The following is an 18,375-nucleotide window of genomic DNA, read 5'->3' on the forward strand; positions in this document are numbered from 1 at the left end:
TAGTAATTTTCTAACTGATTTAACAGAATAATAAAGTATTTTTTGCTGCAAAAAATCTGTATTACTAAGATTTTTTTTAGGATTGCATAAAACATAGTTATATGTTTAAGCAGTCAGCCCACTTTGTTTAATAGGGAGGGCATTGGGTTAGTAACCCAGGAATAATTGATTCGTACTCCGGTACAGCAAAATTTCTGAGTGATGATTGATCTCATTATTTGAGTCAAATGGTCAGTTGTCTTTCACACCTGATTCAGAAATTATGTGTGATTAGTAGGAGATGACTTTACTTGAGAAGTTGGTTATGTTACTGGTTGGTTATCCAGCGAAGTTGGTAAGGTGATATAATGTTTTTTTAGCATTTAAAGTTTTAAGATAATAGTATTTGTTCTATCTGGTGAAAGAATGAAGAAACAGACTTACTTCAAAACAGATAGAAATGAAGTTTTAAATTATTTCATCAACTTTCTGTGTATTGCAGTCAGAGCAAAAAGTTAATGAAGCTACAGAAGTTGATGGAGTGAAACAAATTACTGTTCCACCATCAGATCAGAAACCGTCAGTCAGAGTAACTTCCCCTGTCAGGGAACCAATGAAAACTGTGATAAAAATAGAATCTCCAAGGCCTGCAGAGGCTGTGCAGAAGCCAGATAAAAAGGATTCAGAGTCTATTTCTAGTGATACCTCCAGTAGTATGACCTCTGATACTGACTCGTCACCAATGGAGACCAAACATAAACCTAATTTTATTTCACAAGATAGAAAAAGGCAAAGACAGTCTGCAGGTCACGAAGAAGAGGAAGCAAATTCTCGTAGATTTAAAATAGATTCTCAGAAGATAAATGGTCAGTATTCAGGAAATAGTGACACACAGTATGCTGAGTACATGAATACTGGTAAAAACAGGAAACTTGACATTGGTGGAAATAATTCGGACACAGATAGTGGTGTAGGTGGAGAGGGAGATAGAAATCTATCTAGTTTACAAGACAGTATACAAGATCAGAGGAGGAGCAATGGAAAAGAGGAGGAGCATGATGAATGGGATACACCCCCGGGTACTCCCACAGATGCCCTGCAATCAGGTAGATTAGAACTTGCCAGGCACTCTGAGCTTCAGTTAGACCTCAGTAAGTACTAACAACACTAACAAAATATTTCTGAATTATTAGACTATCCTGCATGCAAAATAAGCTGCTGTTTGTTCTTGTTGTATTTTTTTTTTCATTCAGATATTTACCTAAGAAAATTATGAAATTGGTTACTTAGTAATTTTAGTTAATTTGAATTTAAATTCTAAAGATAAAGTGTATTTTCAAAAGTATCTTGTAAGCCACAGAAGATTCTTGTTTGGTCTGATATTACCTCTTCCCTTTATCATTTATAATATAAATGATTTGTATACACTTAAACAAAATGTCTTTGCTAATTTAGTAGTTTTGTAAGAATTCAGAACAATGTTATAGAATGGTATGAAATGAGTAGTGCAAAACTGGGTGTATCTCATTTATATTAATATAGAGATTGAAGAAAATATGAATTAATAAAAACAAATGAAGTATTTTATCAAATCAAAGATTGTATCAATACAATGTTTTACTTCTTCATCTTTTCACAGATGGTAAGTCAATGTTGGGAATTTAACAGTACATATTGCATAATTTATTCAAACTTTAACATTATAACAAAACTTTACCTATTTACCAATATAGATTTGTATCTCCTGAACTAACAATGCCTTAGAGTAATCACAGATCAATTATCTATCACCTTTCCACATAATTTTTCCTATATTCTTCACAAAACAGATTAAAAAAAACAAAAAAACAGTATGCTTTATTTACCAAGAGTCGTGGGCATTTCTAAAAATAGACCAGTGACGTATGATGACGTCACACGAACAAGCATTGAAATTACCCGAAAATGTTTAACTATTTGTATTTTGCACTGTCATGATCTTTTATGCATCTCTTAAGATTTATTTCCGATTATCTAGCCCATTTTATATAGGTACCATTTTGCATCCATATGCATTTTGCTTTTCCTTGAGTCGTGGCTAACATGTATGTCAACAGTATTGCAAGAAAACATTGGCCAAGTCTCAGTGAACTATTTCAAGTTACTTTACCAATTTATTAAACATCATTATATGACTAGAGCCTCCTATCTTTAGCGATTTAGAGTCAGATTTGATTAATTTATTCGGTACTAAACAGTCCTGAATAAGAGCTATTAAAGTTTGTAATCAACTTAAAATAAAACATCAGGGCAACTTTCATTCTGCCTTCAAAATCTTTTTACATTAACAAAATTGTAGTAGCAATTGCAAATGATATTTGAATAAAGCTATGTGGTTTTCAAATGTATCATATTCCCTTAATTTTGCTTTATAAACAAACATAACTTTAAGTTATAAAAAGACGGAGATACAACAAATGATTTTAAAATTTTGTTCAAGATTGATAATGGATCGATAATGGATATCATGATGCCGATGACCCAGTGTTGGTTTATATTTCAAGTAATAGTTCAGTGAGACTTTCTGTGGGCCCAATTTTGGCGCGAAATTTAGTCGCGCCTGTTCCAAATACCGGAAACCAGTAGGTTGTTGTTGTCGTCAAAAAATGTAAACAATCCCTACAAATGGCCAAATGATTCGATTATTACAGTATTTACAACTTTTTAACAACAAATTATAAGAAATATTGACTTTCAAAATACATTGTTAACCATACAAAAAGTCGTTTACGATTTTAACCCACCCACGACTCAAGGAAAACCCACGACTTAAGGAAAAGCAGCCATACATATTGCATAATTTATACAAACTTTAACATTATAACAATAATCTCCCTATTTACCAATACCCTAATTCATATTAGATGAAAATATTCTATCATAGATTTGTATCTCCTGAACTAACAAAGCCTTAGAGTAACTACAGATCAATTAGCCATCACCTTTTCCACATATTTATTCCTATATTTTTCACAAAACAGATTATTTACCATTAGATTTCTACACCATTATAAGTAATCACAAAATGTTGCTACTGACCTAATCTATCAAAATAAACCTTTAATTATTGCATTTCATCCAGCTTAAGAGTACCTAGGTTCTACAAGCTTATATTTAATAAGGTATATTTATATGTAATTTAATATGGTACAGTGTAACTTCTGAATTCCTGAACTTCTAAAATCCGGAAACTTCTGAAATCCGAACATTTTTCAGGGTCCCGAAATTTCTCCCTGAATTCCGGAACTTCTAAATTCTGAATTCCGAACAATTTTCCTGTAAAATTTGGGTTAAAGCAATTCAAATTTTCTTCCAAAATCCAGAAATTGAAAAAGGTGTGAAGGAATATTATAAATGAGATTTTAAAACCTTCAAAATGACAGTATCTTCCAATTAGCAGAAACCATTTATCTTGACACCTTATACAATCACAACCTGTCAAGCATGTTAAACACTTGATTAAAGAGTGAAAAATTAAAAATGGAAGTATAATATTGTTATGAAAAACAAAAAAATACAGTTTATTATTAGCTGGTTAAACAAAATAATGCTTTTGTATCAACAAATTCAGTTATAGATGATAATTAAATTTAATACACAATGTAGTTATAACTTTTTAAAAGTCCTATAATTTTGCCATTTAATGAATTTAATAAGCTTCCTATATTTTTCATCATGTCTTAAACAATTGATGTTCAATGTTAAACTAATTTTTCTACTTGTCAAGATTATTCAGAACTTCTGAATTCCGGAAACTTCCAAATTCCTAACATTTTGGCTAGTCCCACAGGTGTTCGATTTTCAGAAGTTACACTATACTTATTTGAGAAAAGTTGACAGTTTAAAATATGAGTTTTCCAAAAAAATTTTGGTACACTTATTTGAAATTTTTATTAAAAAATGCAGAATTTTATGAATTTTAGTTGATATATTGCAATATATTTCAATGCCTATTTTAATGGTTTATAATTTCTTACAATGTAAATACATTTTCTGTCAGTTTATACATTATTACTTTAACCCTTAACCATGTGACCAAAGCAGACGAAAATCAGCTGGCACACCTGTGCTTTCTGATCATTGTATGCCGTTCCTGCATGTTATTTACATGCGGCTCGTTTAGACATGCAGCTTGATTGATCCATCCTATATGTTTTGTTATATAAAGGTAGCTAGTTTGATCAAGCCTTTATGTTTTGTTACCTACAGGTAGCTTAATAGATCCGTCCTATATGTTTAGTTAGATTGATACAGCCTATATGTTTTGTTACCTACATGTAGCTTAATAGATCCGTCCTATATGTTTAGTTAGATTGATACAGCCTATATGTTTTGTTACCTACAGGTAGCTTAATAGATCCGTCCTATATGTTTAGTTAGATTGATACAGCCTATATGTTTTGTTACCTACAGGTAGCTTAATAGATCCGTCCTATATGTTTAGTTAGATTGATACAGCCTCTATGTTTTGTTACTTACAGGTAGCTTGATAGATCCGTCCTATAATTCAGCAACTGCACCAGAATCGCCAAGTTCTTCTGCATCTCTGCCAGATGTAGACAGTAGCTTTGCTGGCCCATTTGACCCAGACCAGTTACCATTGGAGATTCAGAATGCCATGTATGACCCGAGAATGTTTGCCAACAATGAGATATATATAGATCCAGATATTATTGGTAAGCTTATTATTATTATTATATTTTGCAGGATAAGTTGTCATATACTGTTTTCTGGTAGAATTTGGTACAGAGTTTATATTTTTAACATTAATGATAGGGAAAGCTATTGTACTCATGTCAGCGTCAGCATCAGTGTCATAGTTTGGTTCATTTTTTAACATAAGTTTGTACCTACAAAACAACTGAAGGGTATTGGTTTAAACTTTACACAACTAAGGTTATCTAATATGATGAGCACATTCCCATAACTCTGATTTACCTTTTTCAGAGTTAGGCCCCTTTTCATACTGTCAAGCACTGGGAATATTCGAGCACATTGTCTTATTGACAATGCTTGTTAAATACAGATGTATACCTTTCCCTGTTTGTAGCTATTTAGCTAATCTAGGTACCCGTCAGTGCATATATATTGGACCTAGGATTCTTCCCAGAAAAAGCTTGAAAAAAATGTTCACCACCTGAACAGAGTTGGTTAGATAAAACTATATCTTTAAAATATTAATCGTTCCCTCCTTCACTTTATCTAAGAAATGTGAAGGTTATTTAAATGCTAATACAACGTTTTTGTCTTTTCAGATTTAACATTACTACCTCCTTTCCCTCCTACTGAAGAAGAAGTCTCATCTAGTCAGCAACAAAATGGTCATCCAAAACTACACCGAATGGCAACTGTGTCCGGGGATGGTTCACCTGGGCCCTCAAGCCTACAGGTTAGTTACATAAAGGCTTACGGCATTCAAATGTGAAAGATTTAATGAAGTTAATACATAATTTATTTTAGTTTGATTGTGTAGGAAGCTATAAGTTTATAGAATCACTCAAATCTGTTCTTGTTGAGAAAAGTATGTAATGTTTCTCAAGGAAACAAGGGCTTGCCCCTGGTGGGGTTTGAACCAAGTGGCTTGTGGTCCTAAGATTACTTGTCATTAAACACTTGGCCATGCTGCAAAAGTTTTTGTAATGAAATAAACCTTCTGTAGTCTTTCAGTTGCTAAGTTCCATTTATTGAATTCAAGTGTGATAATGGGTCTTAAAAGTATACCTTTTTGTTTTGTTTAAAGATTTGGTTGATATTTCAGAGTCATCAAAGGTCCCCAGTTCAAAAGTCAGTCAGTGTTGGACATTGTCCCGATTTTCTTGATGATGATATTGACGCTATTATTGACAAACTTACTTTACAACCCCCACCCACATCAGATGCCAAAGACATGCAGGAATCTGCTGATCCTGATAAGCTGGGTACCAGCTGGAATGGACCAATGAGAGGGCAGGAAAATGGTGGGATGGAATTTGAAAATGCAGGATTGAGTAAGACAATAGATCTTGGTTGTTTAGCATTAGATGAACAGTATTCTTCCTTAGTTATACCACCTCCTCCTGATGAATCTTACGCGGTTCAAGATATAGCTATTGTTCCTCCTATAGAGTCTGTGAAAGAAAAAAGAAAACTGTTTGAAAAATCTGATTCAAAAGGATACTTGCAGGCATTTGCAAAGCAGGTATCTAGTGATGGTAAAAATTTATCAGTATCTAAGGAGAATAAAAACAATGCTTTTTCGCAAGGAAATGGAAATGTTGAAACAGATGCAACACAAAATGACAACTCTCCTGCATCTGTATCAGAAAAACTAAATGCTTTACTTAAGTCACTGTCTTCTAGCAATCAAGAAGAAGAAGAATCACTTGGACATTTTCGACGAACTTCCTCATTAAGACTTGGTCGAAGTTCATCTGTTGATGTGCTTAATTCTGTGCAAAATGAGGAGGTGAGTAAAAACAGTGATTTGGTCGTCGGCTCAGTGAGGGTTAAACCTAGACTGAGACCAAAACTGAGTATAGAAAGACCTGCTGAGAAGGGGCATGTATCAATACCTCTGAAAACTTCTTCTTTAGAAAGAGTGGAGAGTGTTAGAGTTGAAGAGAATGATACACGATCCAACTTTGATAGTGCAAGTAGTTTGAAATTCCAAAGAACACATTCCTGTGATGTTTTGCCTACGGACAAAAATGACAAGTCTTCGAGTGATAGTGAAACTGCAGTTAGTGAAAGTTTTGCATCATTGAAAGCAAAACTTCAGTCATATAGGGATAGTTTACTAAACAGAAGCCTGAGGCGGAAAAAGAAACTGGCTGGCAACAAAGATGATCCAGATAGGATATCTCTTGATGGAGATATTGGTGAACGTAAAAGTTCTCTCACTCGATCTAATTCATTCTCATCATTGATAAGAAGGTCATTAGGACGAGCTGCAGGCCGAGAATTTCAGAAAGCTGCAGAAGGTAGATCATCATCTGCCACTCGTGCTGGTAGTACTGGAGGGTCAGATGAAAAGACAGATGGTAAAGAAAGCCATGTGATGAAGGATAAAAAGTACTGGAATACATTAACCACACCAAGGTCAAATTTCCGACCAAATACAGGTTCTTCACAATCTCAGGTAAATATGGCCATTCTATTTTTCTATATCTTCTTTTAATTTTACTTCACATACATACAAGATTTTTCAAAAAGTTTATTCAGTTAGTCACATTAAACCCCAATCACTAAAATCATGTTTATTAATTCCATTTTGATCATTTACATTTGATTATTGTGCTTTTTGTGGTACAGTGTTTGTGGTTGGCTGCATAGTGTGTGTCAGGCAATTAGATTTGCTAAAATCGTTCACAAACACAGAAATGTTGTCATGGTGATCATCATCAATCCCACTGTTATGTTATATTGTGTCCAAAAACAGCACTGTGCATGCATTTTGTATTCTCTTTTGCGGATATTATGCAAATGTTGATGTTGTAGGGCAAAGACGTTAAGTTCGGTTTTCTTGTACCTTGCAATGAAGTATTCTAATAAGTGAAGTAAGAAAACTGAGCACTGCTTAATATTTAAATTAGTCAAAAGTGCCTTTATATATATATTTTAGCAGAATATAATGCCTAAGGTGTCTTTTCTTGGGTTAAATAAACAATCTGTCTTTAACTAAAACTCCTTTGCACATTAATGAATCATAGCTTTTTTCAGCCAAAATTTAAGAAGCAGAAATTAACAGTAACGAGTTAATCAGAGATATGTTAAAGTTTGATACTATATATGAATATAATAATGTAACATTTTATACAACCTGCAGGATGATTTCTTTATTGATCTATCTGATGAAATGGTAGGTGGCTTCGTACGTCATATAATGCACGTGCTGGGAGTGGTGTGAATCTATGCTTCCTCTTACAGTTAGCACGAGCAAAGTGGGAACATTGACACATTTTCTTTCAAGTCATTGTTTTGCATCAGCTTTATGATTAAATATTATCAGAAAAGGAATACATACAAATATATATTTGCAATATTTCAAGGTTCTACTTCAGTATCTTTAAAATTGATATACAAGTAAGTACATATATTTATCATTCTTTTATATGTGAATGAAGGAAGGGATTAATGACTAGTGATTTAGTTTAACTTGTTTCTTTAAGATGGTACACATTTGCAGAACAACATCTTTTGTTACTTGTACTGCAACATAAAACAATATTCTAAAATGGGCTACTGGTTTTTAGAATGACATTCCTAGTTACTAGTCAGGCATTTTTGATATTTCTAAACATTTTCGTACTAAGTTGCCGGACAATAAACTTTGTATTATTTGTAAAGAGGATACTTTTGCAATGCAATGCACCTTGTACTTGTCAGGCAACTATGATTGGGTCCTTGAATTCAACATTCCTGATTATTTGTGGAGAATGGTTACTTAATGGTCTAACGTAAATTTATATCCTTAACCAAGAAATTCTCCCATCAATTTATTCTAAAAAACATGATTTATTGCAATTTTGAACAAACTGTTTTATATTTTACATTCATATGAAATAGGACAGTCACACTATTGTAACATTGTGCTCATCCTTATCAACATCACTTGATGAAAATTTTGACCTAGTTTGTTAAAGAAAAAATATTTTAAAGCTTTAAATTAATAGAACTGTAAAACAATGACTTGAATTGAATAGCGTGTATTGGGGATCTTCTCTGATATATATAGACTCTAACTCTGTTGTTTATTGGTAGCCGATTATTTTTAGAATGATGTGAAATTAGGTTGTTAAACAGAAAATAACTACGTCGTCGGTAGTAGATATACCATGGTAGATCATGTCATGTTGTTAACACTGTGGCATTAAGCTTATGTATAGGTATTTATAGAAGATTGTTAGTTAAAGTGTGTGTAAAGTTAATAAAACTTATTGTTACTAATGAAATATAACGCAATAAGCGATGTCCGTAAATATTTAAAATGATAAGGAATCTTAATTGGCACACTATATTCAAAATCTTCACAATGGTGTTTAGTTGTTTGTGATTTACAAAGCGACCTTAACAAAAAGTTAAGGTTATACACGATCAAGTAACACATACAGTATAGATTGATAGTAAGAACTCTGCAGAAACGAGCTAAAAAGATATGATATCCTTATAGTAGCAACAGAAAAAAGATAAATTGAACAAGGAAAATAAGGTGCTTCTTTAATATGCCTAACATTTCCTTCAAGTTTGGACATTAGCAACTAATAATATTTACTCAAGCCAGACTTCTAACTGCATGTTCAGACTCTATAGGGATGGGTTGTATCTAATTGAATTGATTATTTTGCTTAAATAAATATAATAAATAACAAAGAAGATAATTACTTGGCATAAATCCTACGATTTAATCATATAAGAAGCCAGGCATCGTTGAGACAGTGTGGCAGATCTTGGACTTATTTTTCATGATCAGAACATAATTTAATCTTTCTTAGATTAGTAAAGTAATATATGCAACGTCTTGAAATTGTATTTTTAAACAATCTTGTCTTGAGGCTGGTTAAGTCTTAGACAAGGTTAAACTATGTCCCAGTCAAATGCTCTCATATCTGTATTTGTGAAATCGTGTACCTGTGAATGAGGCAGTTTTTGTCTTCTATACGTACAATGTGGTCAATATATTCATGTCATTCCTTTACCAGCTTCAAGCTTAAAAGAGTACACCAACCTTGGAAGAAAATTATTTGAAACAACTGGAATATCAAATTGTCAGAAAAAAAAAACGTTTAGATACATGTGTGTTATATTTTAAAATATGCCGTCATTTCAAAACCAGCTGTTTAATGATATATCTTTTTAGAATAATGCAAGTTTCATGAATTTAAAATTCACGCAACTGCTACTGTTCTTGCCAGGACTTGGTAGATTTATTACGAAGATTTATATTGTCTTTTAACGGCAGCAGAATCGCAAATTTTATTACAAGTTTTCATGAGATTGTAGTATTATTCCTTGTGTTGTATTTCGAAACAGTGTTGGTGTATTCTTAAAAGAAATTGATGTTACGCTTTAAATATATTCATGTATTGATCACAGCTATTGAGAATTTCGTTTCTTGTTATGCACTTGTTGTGTCAGGTGAAAGAATGAGTACCCAACTCGGAATATGTGTAATTAATTCAGTAATAGTTGAGATTATTGTTAAGGCCTGTTATTAAAATCTGGAAAAGAGATACGCATACGTACCCAAGCAACAAAATTACATGAAAATTGTAGATTTGTTTTGATTCACCCTGTTCATGAGATATAATTGAAAAGTGCAACACCCCCTTGCCCCTTAACTATATGTACTAACAAGAATAATCACTTGTCCTGAGCCAGGTTATCCAAGGTTTTTATTCAATTTTATAAAATATGACCAAATATTACATATTTTGGTTTGTCCTCAAAATACATGAAATAGAATATTTCCTGACAATGTCTTGTGATATTACCAGTCCAAAATTTGTAAATGGATGGGTTAGAGTTCGGATTGGCCTAATTAGATTTTAAGAATGACATTCTAGTTTGTGTTCTTTATAATAGTTTATTCAGTTTAGAATTTTGCATGATTAATTATATGTAGTAAAATCATATTTACCATTCGTTCACTTGACAGTGTGCAGTGCTGTGCTGTGCCATATATATGTTGCAGTTGTTTGAATGTATATTTGTTACAATATCATTTGAAATATCAGATTCTCACTTTTTTTGAAATTTTATTTGTTGCAAGATTTTAGGCATATAAAATTATACATCGTAATACATGTATTTATTGATACTTACTTTTGAAATAAAAAAAAAGATCATTTAAATAAGTTTCGAAAAGTCTGAATTACAAATTATTTTTAGAATTATTCTTACATATTTTCTGAAATACTCTCTTGAAATTCATCATTTGCCCTTCCTTTGGAAGCATATTTTGCAACATCTGTTAAGATAAGTTATATAAAGTTGCAGCGTGTGTTTGAAATGATATATATATATTTAGTGTTGTGATGTGTTTGTTGCGAGCTAAATATATCGTGTTTTGCTGTTTGTTTTGTTTCATCACCATGTTTTATCATCATCATCATTTTTATTCTGGATATTATTATCAGATTGTACAGGAGAACGAAACAACGGTAAATACCCAAATTAAAATTTAATAGAAAGGTTGTAGTAACTAGATGTTTCAGATTATTTTTGTTATTTTGCCCAATGTTTTTCTCTTTTCATGTCGTGGTTCAGTGCATCGAAATTTTGATGCATTTATTTTCATGTAGGAGGCTTTTTTATTACTAGTGCTTAGATACAACGATGTTTGGTTTATACAAAGAAAGTTTTTGCTTAAATAAACGATTGGTGTATAATATATTAACTTTTATATGAGTTGCTATATGCAACATATTAACAAAAACATTCTTTTGATTTGCAAAAGGTTTTTTCCCCATAAAGTAATATGTCTACAAGTTTAAGATTTAATTTCGAATAATAGCCCCAATTTATTTGCTCCAATTAAATTTACTGCATTATAAATGCTATCATTTACAATACCTAACCCCATATTGACTTGTTAAATCCTCTAGCACCAACTGGAATTTCTTACCTGCAATTTTATGTTCATATGTTTTGCTGCAATTTTAGATAGTTTAGATTTAATTTTGTGTGATTATTTTCAGCGTTATACATTTCCACTTAAAGTCAAGGTTTGTTTAGTTTTGCAGTGTTTTATTTTTGAAAATCCCTGTCAGATTAAAACGTTAAAATAGATTAACACATATTAGTTGTTTATGTTGTTTTTAATAAAAATGTTTAATAGTGTGTGTTGTGAAAGTTAACACTGCCCAAAGTGATACAACACATGTTGAAATTCTTGGAACGTTGTAGTTTCATTACCTTTACAGATCAAAACATGCTGGATTAAAAATATGGATTAATGCAGGGGTTTGTTTGTTTGTTTAAGTAGTCAACTTGATTGCTTAACATTGAACGTGGGCTTTTAAGATCATTTTTCCCATCCTTTTTTTACAACCCATAATTTCATCTAAGTACACACATTCTAAGTACATGGTGTTCTCAATCACACAACTAATTGTGATAGATTTCCATAACAAATTATCTTTGTTGATGTACTTTGAAATGCTTAAAATTGCCATTATCACAACCATGTCAGAAAACTTTTATTTGTCAAGCATTAGTTATTTATGTACAGAAGGTTGAATATTTTTTAAAGTTATCCAATTTTAGTATGGTCTTTGTGTGTATCATATTTGTAGGAAAACTTGATTGTAGCAACCTTTCCTTTGCACCATTTCATTTTTGTAGTGCCGTAGCAATGTTTTTCTTGAAAAAAGTAAATAATTAACATACTTAACGTACTTTTCAGTTGTTTTTATTCATTTAGAAAAGGTTTGATTGCCATTCAAATGAAATGCAGTATTATTAAACTATATATTTTAGGAGATATTTGAGCGTAAACCCCCACTTCCATCTACGTTGCCACCAGCAGATAAGGGGGAGGTAATATGACAGATATTATCAAAGTTTTCACGCGTGCTGAGGTGTGAACGTTTCACGATTCTGTTTTACTTCACTGTTCACATTGAGTGTTATTATTTAAGTGGATTGTATGTCACCCTTTGTTGCTGTCTTGTGATAAATTTTATTGTTTTCTCTATCTGATATGATCAATTTTTGCTATCCTGATGTTTGACATTTATATCCGATTTCTGTCGGCATACTGTAACTGTAGGGTTTCTATTTATACAGTTTTTGTCATGCATGTTATTGTAAACTGTGCAGATTGTCCTGTTTGTATCTATACACGTGCAAGGGTATATGTTCTATTCTGTCCAATGTCTTTGAAGTGATGTATGTACTGTTTGTTTCAAAAGGTATTTTAATGTCTTGCCTGTTCCAAATATGTTGTTGTCAAATCTGATACAAAATGATATGTTTACTTTATTTACTCCTTCATCGTTTTCAGAGTATGCAACACAGATAAATTGAGTTCATATATCAAACATACTACATTCTTTTTTTCCAACCTTGTCTCAATATAATATTTAATTTCAAGAAATTAAAGAATCTAATGTTACTACCAAAATATCCTGGAAATTTTGGTTTTCTGTTCACAAAATCTAAATTCCATTTTGATATTCCTATACGTAGGTTTGTTAATTTTGATATTTGTTTTAGCCTCAACCGTATCCTAGGTATGTAGCTTTCTTGAATGAATGAGCATTGTTCACGTATGTTAAAGCTTGTGCAAAATAGTAGCAAGTTATGATTTTGTTGTCCTCTTTAACAATGATATGAAGTTTCTGTGTCAATGTTGACTTTATAACATTCAGTTCAAGATGTTACAAGCGTACCAAACGTTTTCTTTGACTGCTCTATGGTTTTGTTTGCAGCATTATATGTCTATGTATAAATATGCATTTTGAAATGTTGATGTATCTAACCTCGTCTTAAAATGCATTTTTCAGTTTATTATAATCAATTTATTCTCTTAAGGAGAAGCATTTATTATATATTTGTTTGATATAATTTTGCAAGGATAGTGCATTATTTCTCTATTACAATTCAGTTTTGTTATAGGTATAGATTTATTAGAGATTTTGCTGTTTCGTGTGATTTGGATTTAACTGTACTCATCTACCTGTTTTTATCATGATAAGGTTTTAACGGACATTTATTAGTAAAAAAGTTACAAATTTGCCTGGCCTACTTTGAAAAAAATATTAAATAGAAACGATTGTCACATTTTCAACGTCTGAGCTAATGAAAGTTCTGAAAAAGAAATCTAACAGACTGTCGATGCCAGTATGTAAAACAGGTAGATGACAAACTTGCATGTGTTTCTGTTAAAATGAAGCTGTTTGAATATTTAAACTCTCTTAATACTTTTTCCTTAATACATTAGACAATTGAAAACTCTTAACATACAATAATTAGTATATATTAGAATTGTCAGAAAGCAATTATGTGAAAAGTGACATCTGTATAAATGCACAAGGAATTATGGTGCAGTGTTTTTAATTTGCATAATAACAATGTTTTGAAAATGTTTATAAAATTGATATTTTGGTATTAAGTCAGTATTTTTTAGAAATAATGTTTACACCATACTGTGTAAGTGTACTGTCTTTGGATTTGTTGATTTGTCTATTCAACCCTGTTCTTATACTGTATCCCAAATCATATTTAAAAAGAAAATTTATGTAAATGCTGTAGAATTTTAAAATTATGTGATATTTTCTCTATGAAAGTAAAGCATTGAATTATTATTTTTCAGACCAAAAAGCAGAAATCTGGACCAATAAAAGCGTTGTCTAGTGTGTTCGATTCTCCTAAAGCGAATGAAAGTCTATCTGTTCCAAAGTCCCATAAAAGAGAAAAGTCACCAAAACGTATGGCTCCACAAGCTCCAGCCTCTGCTGTCCAAAATACAACTGCAACCTCCACCACGTCATCTGTGATGTCTTCTGCAACATCGGTTATGTCGTCAGCGACATCATCGTCCGTGACATCTTCAAAGATATCTGCAAGATCAAAAGTAGAAACGCTTGCTTCTGGTTTGACCAAACCATTGACGATTCCAACAGCACCACCAAGACGTAAAAATGGACAGGGTGTAAGAGCACAATCGCCCATGTTGGATCAAAAGAGTAAAGACGATTCAGTGATAAACACAGAGTCTGCATCTAAATCAGATGTAAAGACAAGTCCTTTTGCAACTGTTGGGAAAATGTGGCGACCCATGTCCATGACTACTAGTGCATCAAATGATCATGAGGAGACTTATCAGAGCTATAATAACTTTGATGTTTTGAGAGACATGACAAGTGAACGGATGCAGATTCCAGCAAATACTGGTACAGGAACGTCAAAGGTTAATGGACATGTGTCAAAAGGTGTTCCGACTTCATCCAATACATTACCAGTTGGTAAAGGGAAGTCATCTGTTGTTTCAAAAGATGGAAAGACAGTTTCAGAAAAAAGTTTTGCATTGTTGCGAGAAAAAGTAAGTGCCAATCATTCCAATATGGTTAAACAAGTTCTTGACACTGTTTATACGTCGGAAGATTTCGTTCAAGCCACAAATGATGTGGATAGATTACTTAATGAATTGAAACAAACTATGGAATCTCTGAAATCCTCCAGGATTGATAAGAAACCTTTACAATTCAATATGTGCAAGGATGAATTACAGGCTCAGGTACGGCAGTTTGTTACGGATGCCAAATTACTTGTAAGTAACGCAACTCAATCAAAAGCCAAATTAGCAGTAAACATGGACGGTAGCATGCACTCGTTAGCAAAGATTTTTCTCCATGGGCAGGCAACAATGTTTATGATGGAAGCAATACATCAAGCTCAGCATTTAGGGTCAGAGGTTATACGAGTGGCTAATGCTTATAAGAGCACACTAAATGCTGCACATGCTGCTGTTGGGAAACCACTTTCTGATCCGCATATGAAATACTTGATGAGGCAAGCCACAAATCTGGCTTCCTTATTAAGCACGTTACTGAAAAGTTTGAAAACCCTTGAACAAAAATAACTAAAGAAAACACTGATTTACTCATATACAAACAAATTGTTTGTTATGTTATTGTCAGTCAAGTTATAGAAACAACGAAATAGAAAAGTATAACAAGGAAATTGAAGCAATATTATACTACAAAGAAGAAATATAGTCTTCCGAAATTTGTTTAACTTTATAACATGTATTTATGGAGAATGTAGTAATGCATGGAGCATGTCTCTCTGAAAGAGACAGTAAACAACACACCTTGTGTTTTAGGTAACCAAGTGCCAAAATATATAGCTTGGCATCATGGTGAGTTTTAACTCGTATTAATTTATACATTATTTACACTTACTGTAGAGCATTATTACAAGAAATAAGGAATCGTGGTTAATGCATCATCCATGTTTTTGTCCGTCCACTTATATGTTCATTTTCAGTGGAAAACTACAAACCATTTTAAATTTAAATTTAGCGTAATTTTCATGATAGTCTACCCATTATTTGTATTGGAAAACAACAATTTAACAAACATTACAGCTCTTTAAAACAATACTTTGTGATAGGCTTTGTTTGGAATAACCATGGTTCCTGTTAAAGGTAACAAAAACTGTAAGAAGGAAAATGCGAACATTTAATTTTTAAAAGAGCAACTACGATTCAATAGCATCAAAGAAATTTTATTCTATACAGCATTAGCCTGCAATTTGCATGAGCAGAACTTGCATACTTCTTGAATTGTGCATGTTATTATTGATCAAACTTTGCACTTAAATGTGTTTATAATATTACATAATTGTTACTGGTAATCTATTATGCAAAGGTTCCTTACTTTTGACTTTTAATAATCAGATAAATAGCAAAAAAAAGAAGAATTTACTGATGTATTTTGAGCATAACGTCTGTTTTGTTACTTGTTTAATTAATAGGAACTTTCTGATAAGTTAAATAATTTGAATGACAGTAGGTTAGCATGTTTTAAAATATTTCGTCCATTAGCCAGAAAAGATAAAAATGTAGTATAGGTGAAGTGCAAGTAGTTAGCGACAGTAATGGACACGATTTGTGTTTTGTTGATCAATATATTTGGAATATTTTATCTATATTTTTTTTGTAAGATTGAAAAATACAATGTCATTTTCGTAGGCAAAAGGTCATTAAATAATCGATTTGACACCTTAGTAAATTTAACTCATTTTGTTTCAAAGAAGATCTTGGTAGACAGTTAAACTCGGATTAAATGTGTACTCATACATTAACGAGCCTGAAATATTTTCATGTTTTTATCTTTATATTTTAATGTATTGGGTTAATTTAACAGATACATGTATAGATGAATAATTAAGAAGTAAAAGGATATAAAGATATATTTATGCTTGTGTTTTCAAAAGATTGATTTTTAACCATCCCATTTTAAACACCTGTAATGAAACATAATTTCAATTGTTGTTGTTTTTTTTGTTTCACAGAATTTTTTTCACAGGAGTAAAAAAAGAAAAACAGGAAAGGAGTAAGGAATTGTCTGTATCATAGAGACGTTTGTGATCATTGTTATGTAGGAGCTTGTTAGATAGACGCTTGTTATCATCTATTTATAAAGTTACGTAGTTTATACATTCCACTAATTTACGGAAACGTTAATGAGATTTGCATATTTTCTGTGATGTTTTGTATTTGTTGTTTTTTTTTTCATCTTTCAAAATGTGCTTTGTTACTGATTTATGTTTTTATATACATTTGTACATTGTTTATAATCGACCGTCTTGGACACTATTTATTTCAATATGCCAGTTCTTTTTTATTCTTTGAATTTATATTTTGAATTAGTCTACAGTTGGCACATTTTCCATTAATATTTCAAATACCGATAAAGACAATATATATGTATCATTCGAATTAATATTCTTTTAAAATATCTCTTGAAAAATGTTGATAGAATTTTAATAGAGCACTGTGCCTGTGGTTTTTGCTACTAAATACAATTAAAGGGACTCCACTGAGGTTTGAAAGCCTAAAAACATAAAATTTCTTACTAAAATGAGCTGGGGCAGCCACTTTAAACAGAAATATATGCAAAGCTAGTTAAGAAATATACTTTGAAATAAATTGAAAATCGTATTTTTTATGCTTTTCTTAGCCCGATTTGAGTGAAAAGTGTTTAAAAGCTTTTCATTTTGGGTCATTTTTTTCAATTTGAATAATTTTTCTGGAAAAACAAAGTGCGCGAATGATCTGAAATTTGCACTAAGATAAGTGGTCTAAACCTACATCAAATGGTACATTTATCTAGAAAAAATATTTTCAGTCCCAACAAGTCAAAAAAACTCAGTGGAGTCCCTTTAATATATTATTTACCTTCCATTATGGACCATTTTTTTAAAAACTTAAATGGGAAGTTTGTGTGTTATTAGGCAGTACTAAATTATTCGGAAAAATGGAACTGATAGATGGTGAGCTATTCTTTTTAATATAGAATAGATTTTGGCTAATTTTGTAATTTATACATTTCTTTGACTTTTAATGACATAAAGAAGAAGTTTGTTAAGCCGGCCCTTAACAGTTAACAATTTGTTTGGATTATCAAGGATAAAAAGTTAAGAAAAATATCAACATGTTGCACGAAAGTATCATAAAAATACTAAAAAATACTTTTGATAAAAACCACCGATACCAGTTAAATGAATGTATGTTTTATTACACAATATTGCTCCTGTTGTACAATATTTCCATGACAGTCCAACTTCATGACAGCCCGGTGTCTGTGATTTTCTAGCACTAGCGAAATTAAAAAAATGTACAATTAAAAGACTCAATTGGTTTAAATTGTT

The 18,375-nt window shown here is 31.7% G+C and overlaps 1 protein-coding gene across 15 annotated transcripts in view; it reads left to right on the forward strand.

Annotated features, from left to right (window-relative positions):
• LOC132751471 (serine-rich adhesin for platelets-like) overlaps positions 1–17,896 on the forward strand; it is a 92,982-nt gene extending 75,086 nt beyond the window's left edge. For 6 of the 15 annotated variants that reach the window (XM_060741626.1, XM_060741629.1, XM_060741633.1 and 3 more), the window contains 8 exons: positions 482–1,130; positions 4,500–4,694; positions 5,274–5,407; positions 5,777–7,135; positions 7,823–7,855; positions 11,694–11,720; positions 12,475–12,534; positions 14,312–17,896. In XM_060741626.1, coding sequence (XP_060597609.1) covers positions 482–1,130; positions 4,500–4,694; positions 5,274–5,407; positions 5,777–7,135; positions 7,823–7,855; positions 11,694–11,720; positions 12,475–12,534; positions 14,312–15,580 — 3,726 coding nt within the window. In that variant the 3' untranslated portion in view covers positions 15,581–17,896. Of the gene's footprint in view, positions 1–481; positions 1,131–4,499; positions 4,695–5,273; positions 5,408–5,776; positions 7,136–7,822; positions 7,856–11,132; positions 11,157–11,693; positions 11,721–12,474; positions 12,535–14,311 lie in introns of all 15 variants that reach the window. The other 9 variants (XM_060741631.1, XM_060741635.1, XM_060741628.1 and 6 more) reach the window with 9 other exon arrangements.
• Positions 17,897–18,375: the final 479 nt, after the last annotated feature.

The sequence above is a fragment of the Ruditapes philippinarum genome, unplaced genomic scaffold (assembly GCF_026571515.1).
Source record: "Ruditapes philippinarum isolate M1 unplaced genomic scaffold, ASM2657151v2 ctg1256_1_1_1_1, whole genome shotgun sequence".
In the NCBI taxonomy this organism is placed as follows: domain Eukaryota; kingdom Metazoa; phylum Mollusca; class Bivalvia; order Venerida; family Veneridae; genus Ruditapes; species Ruditapes philippinarum.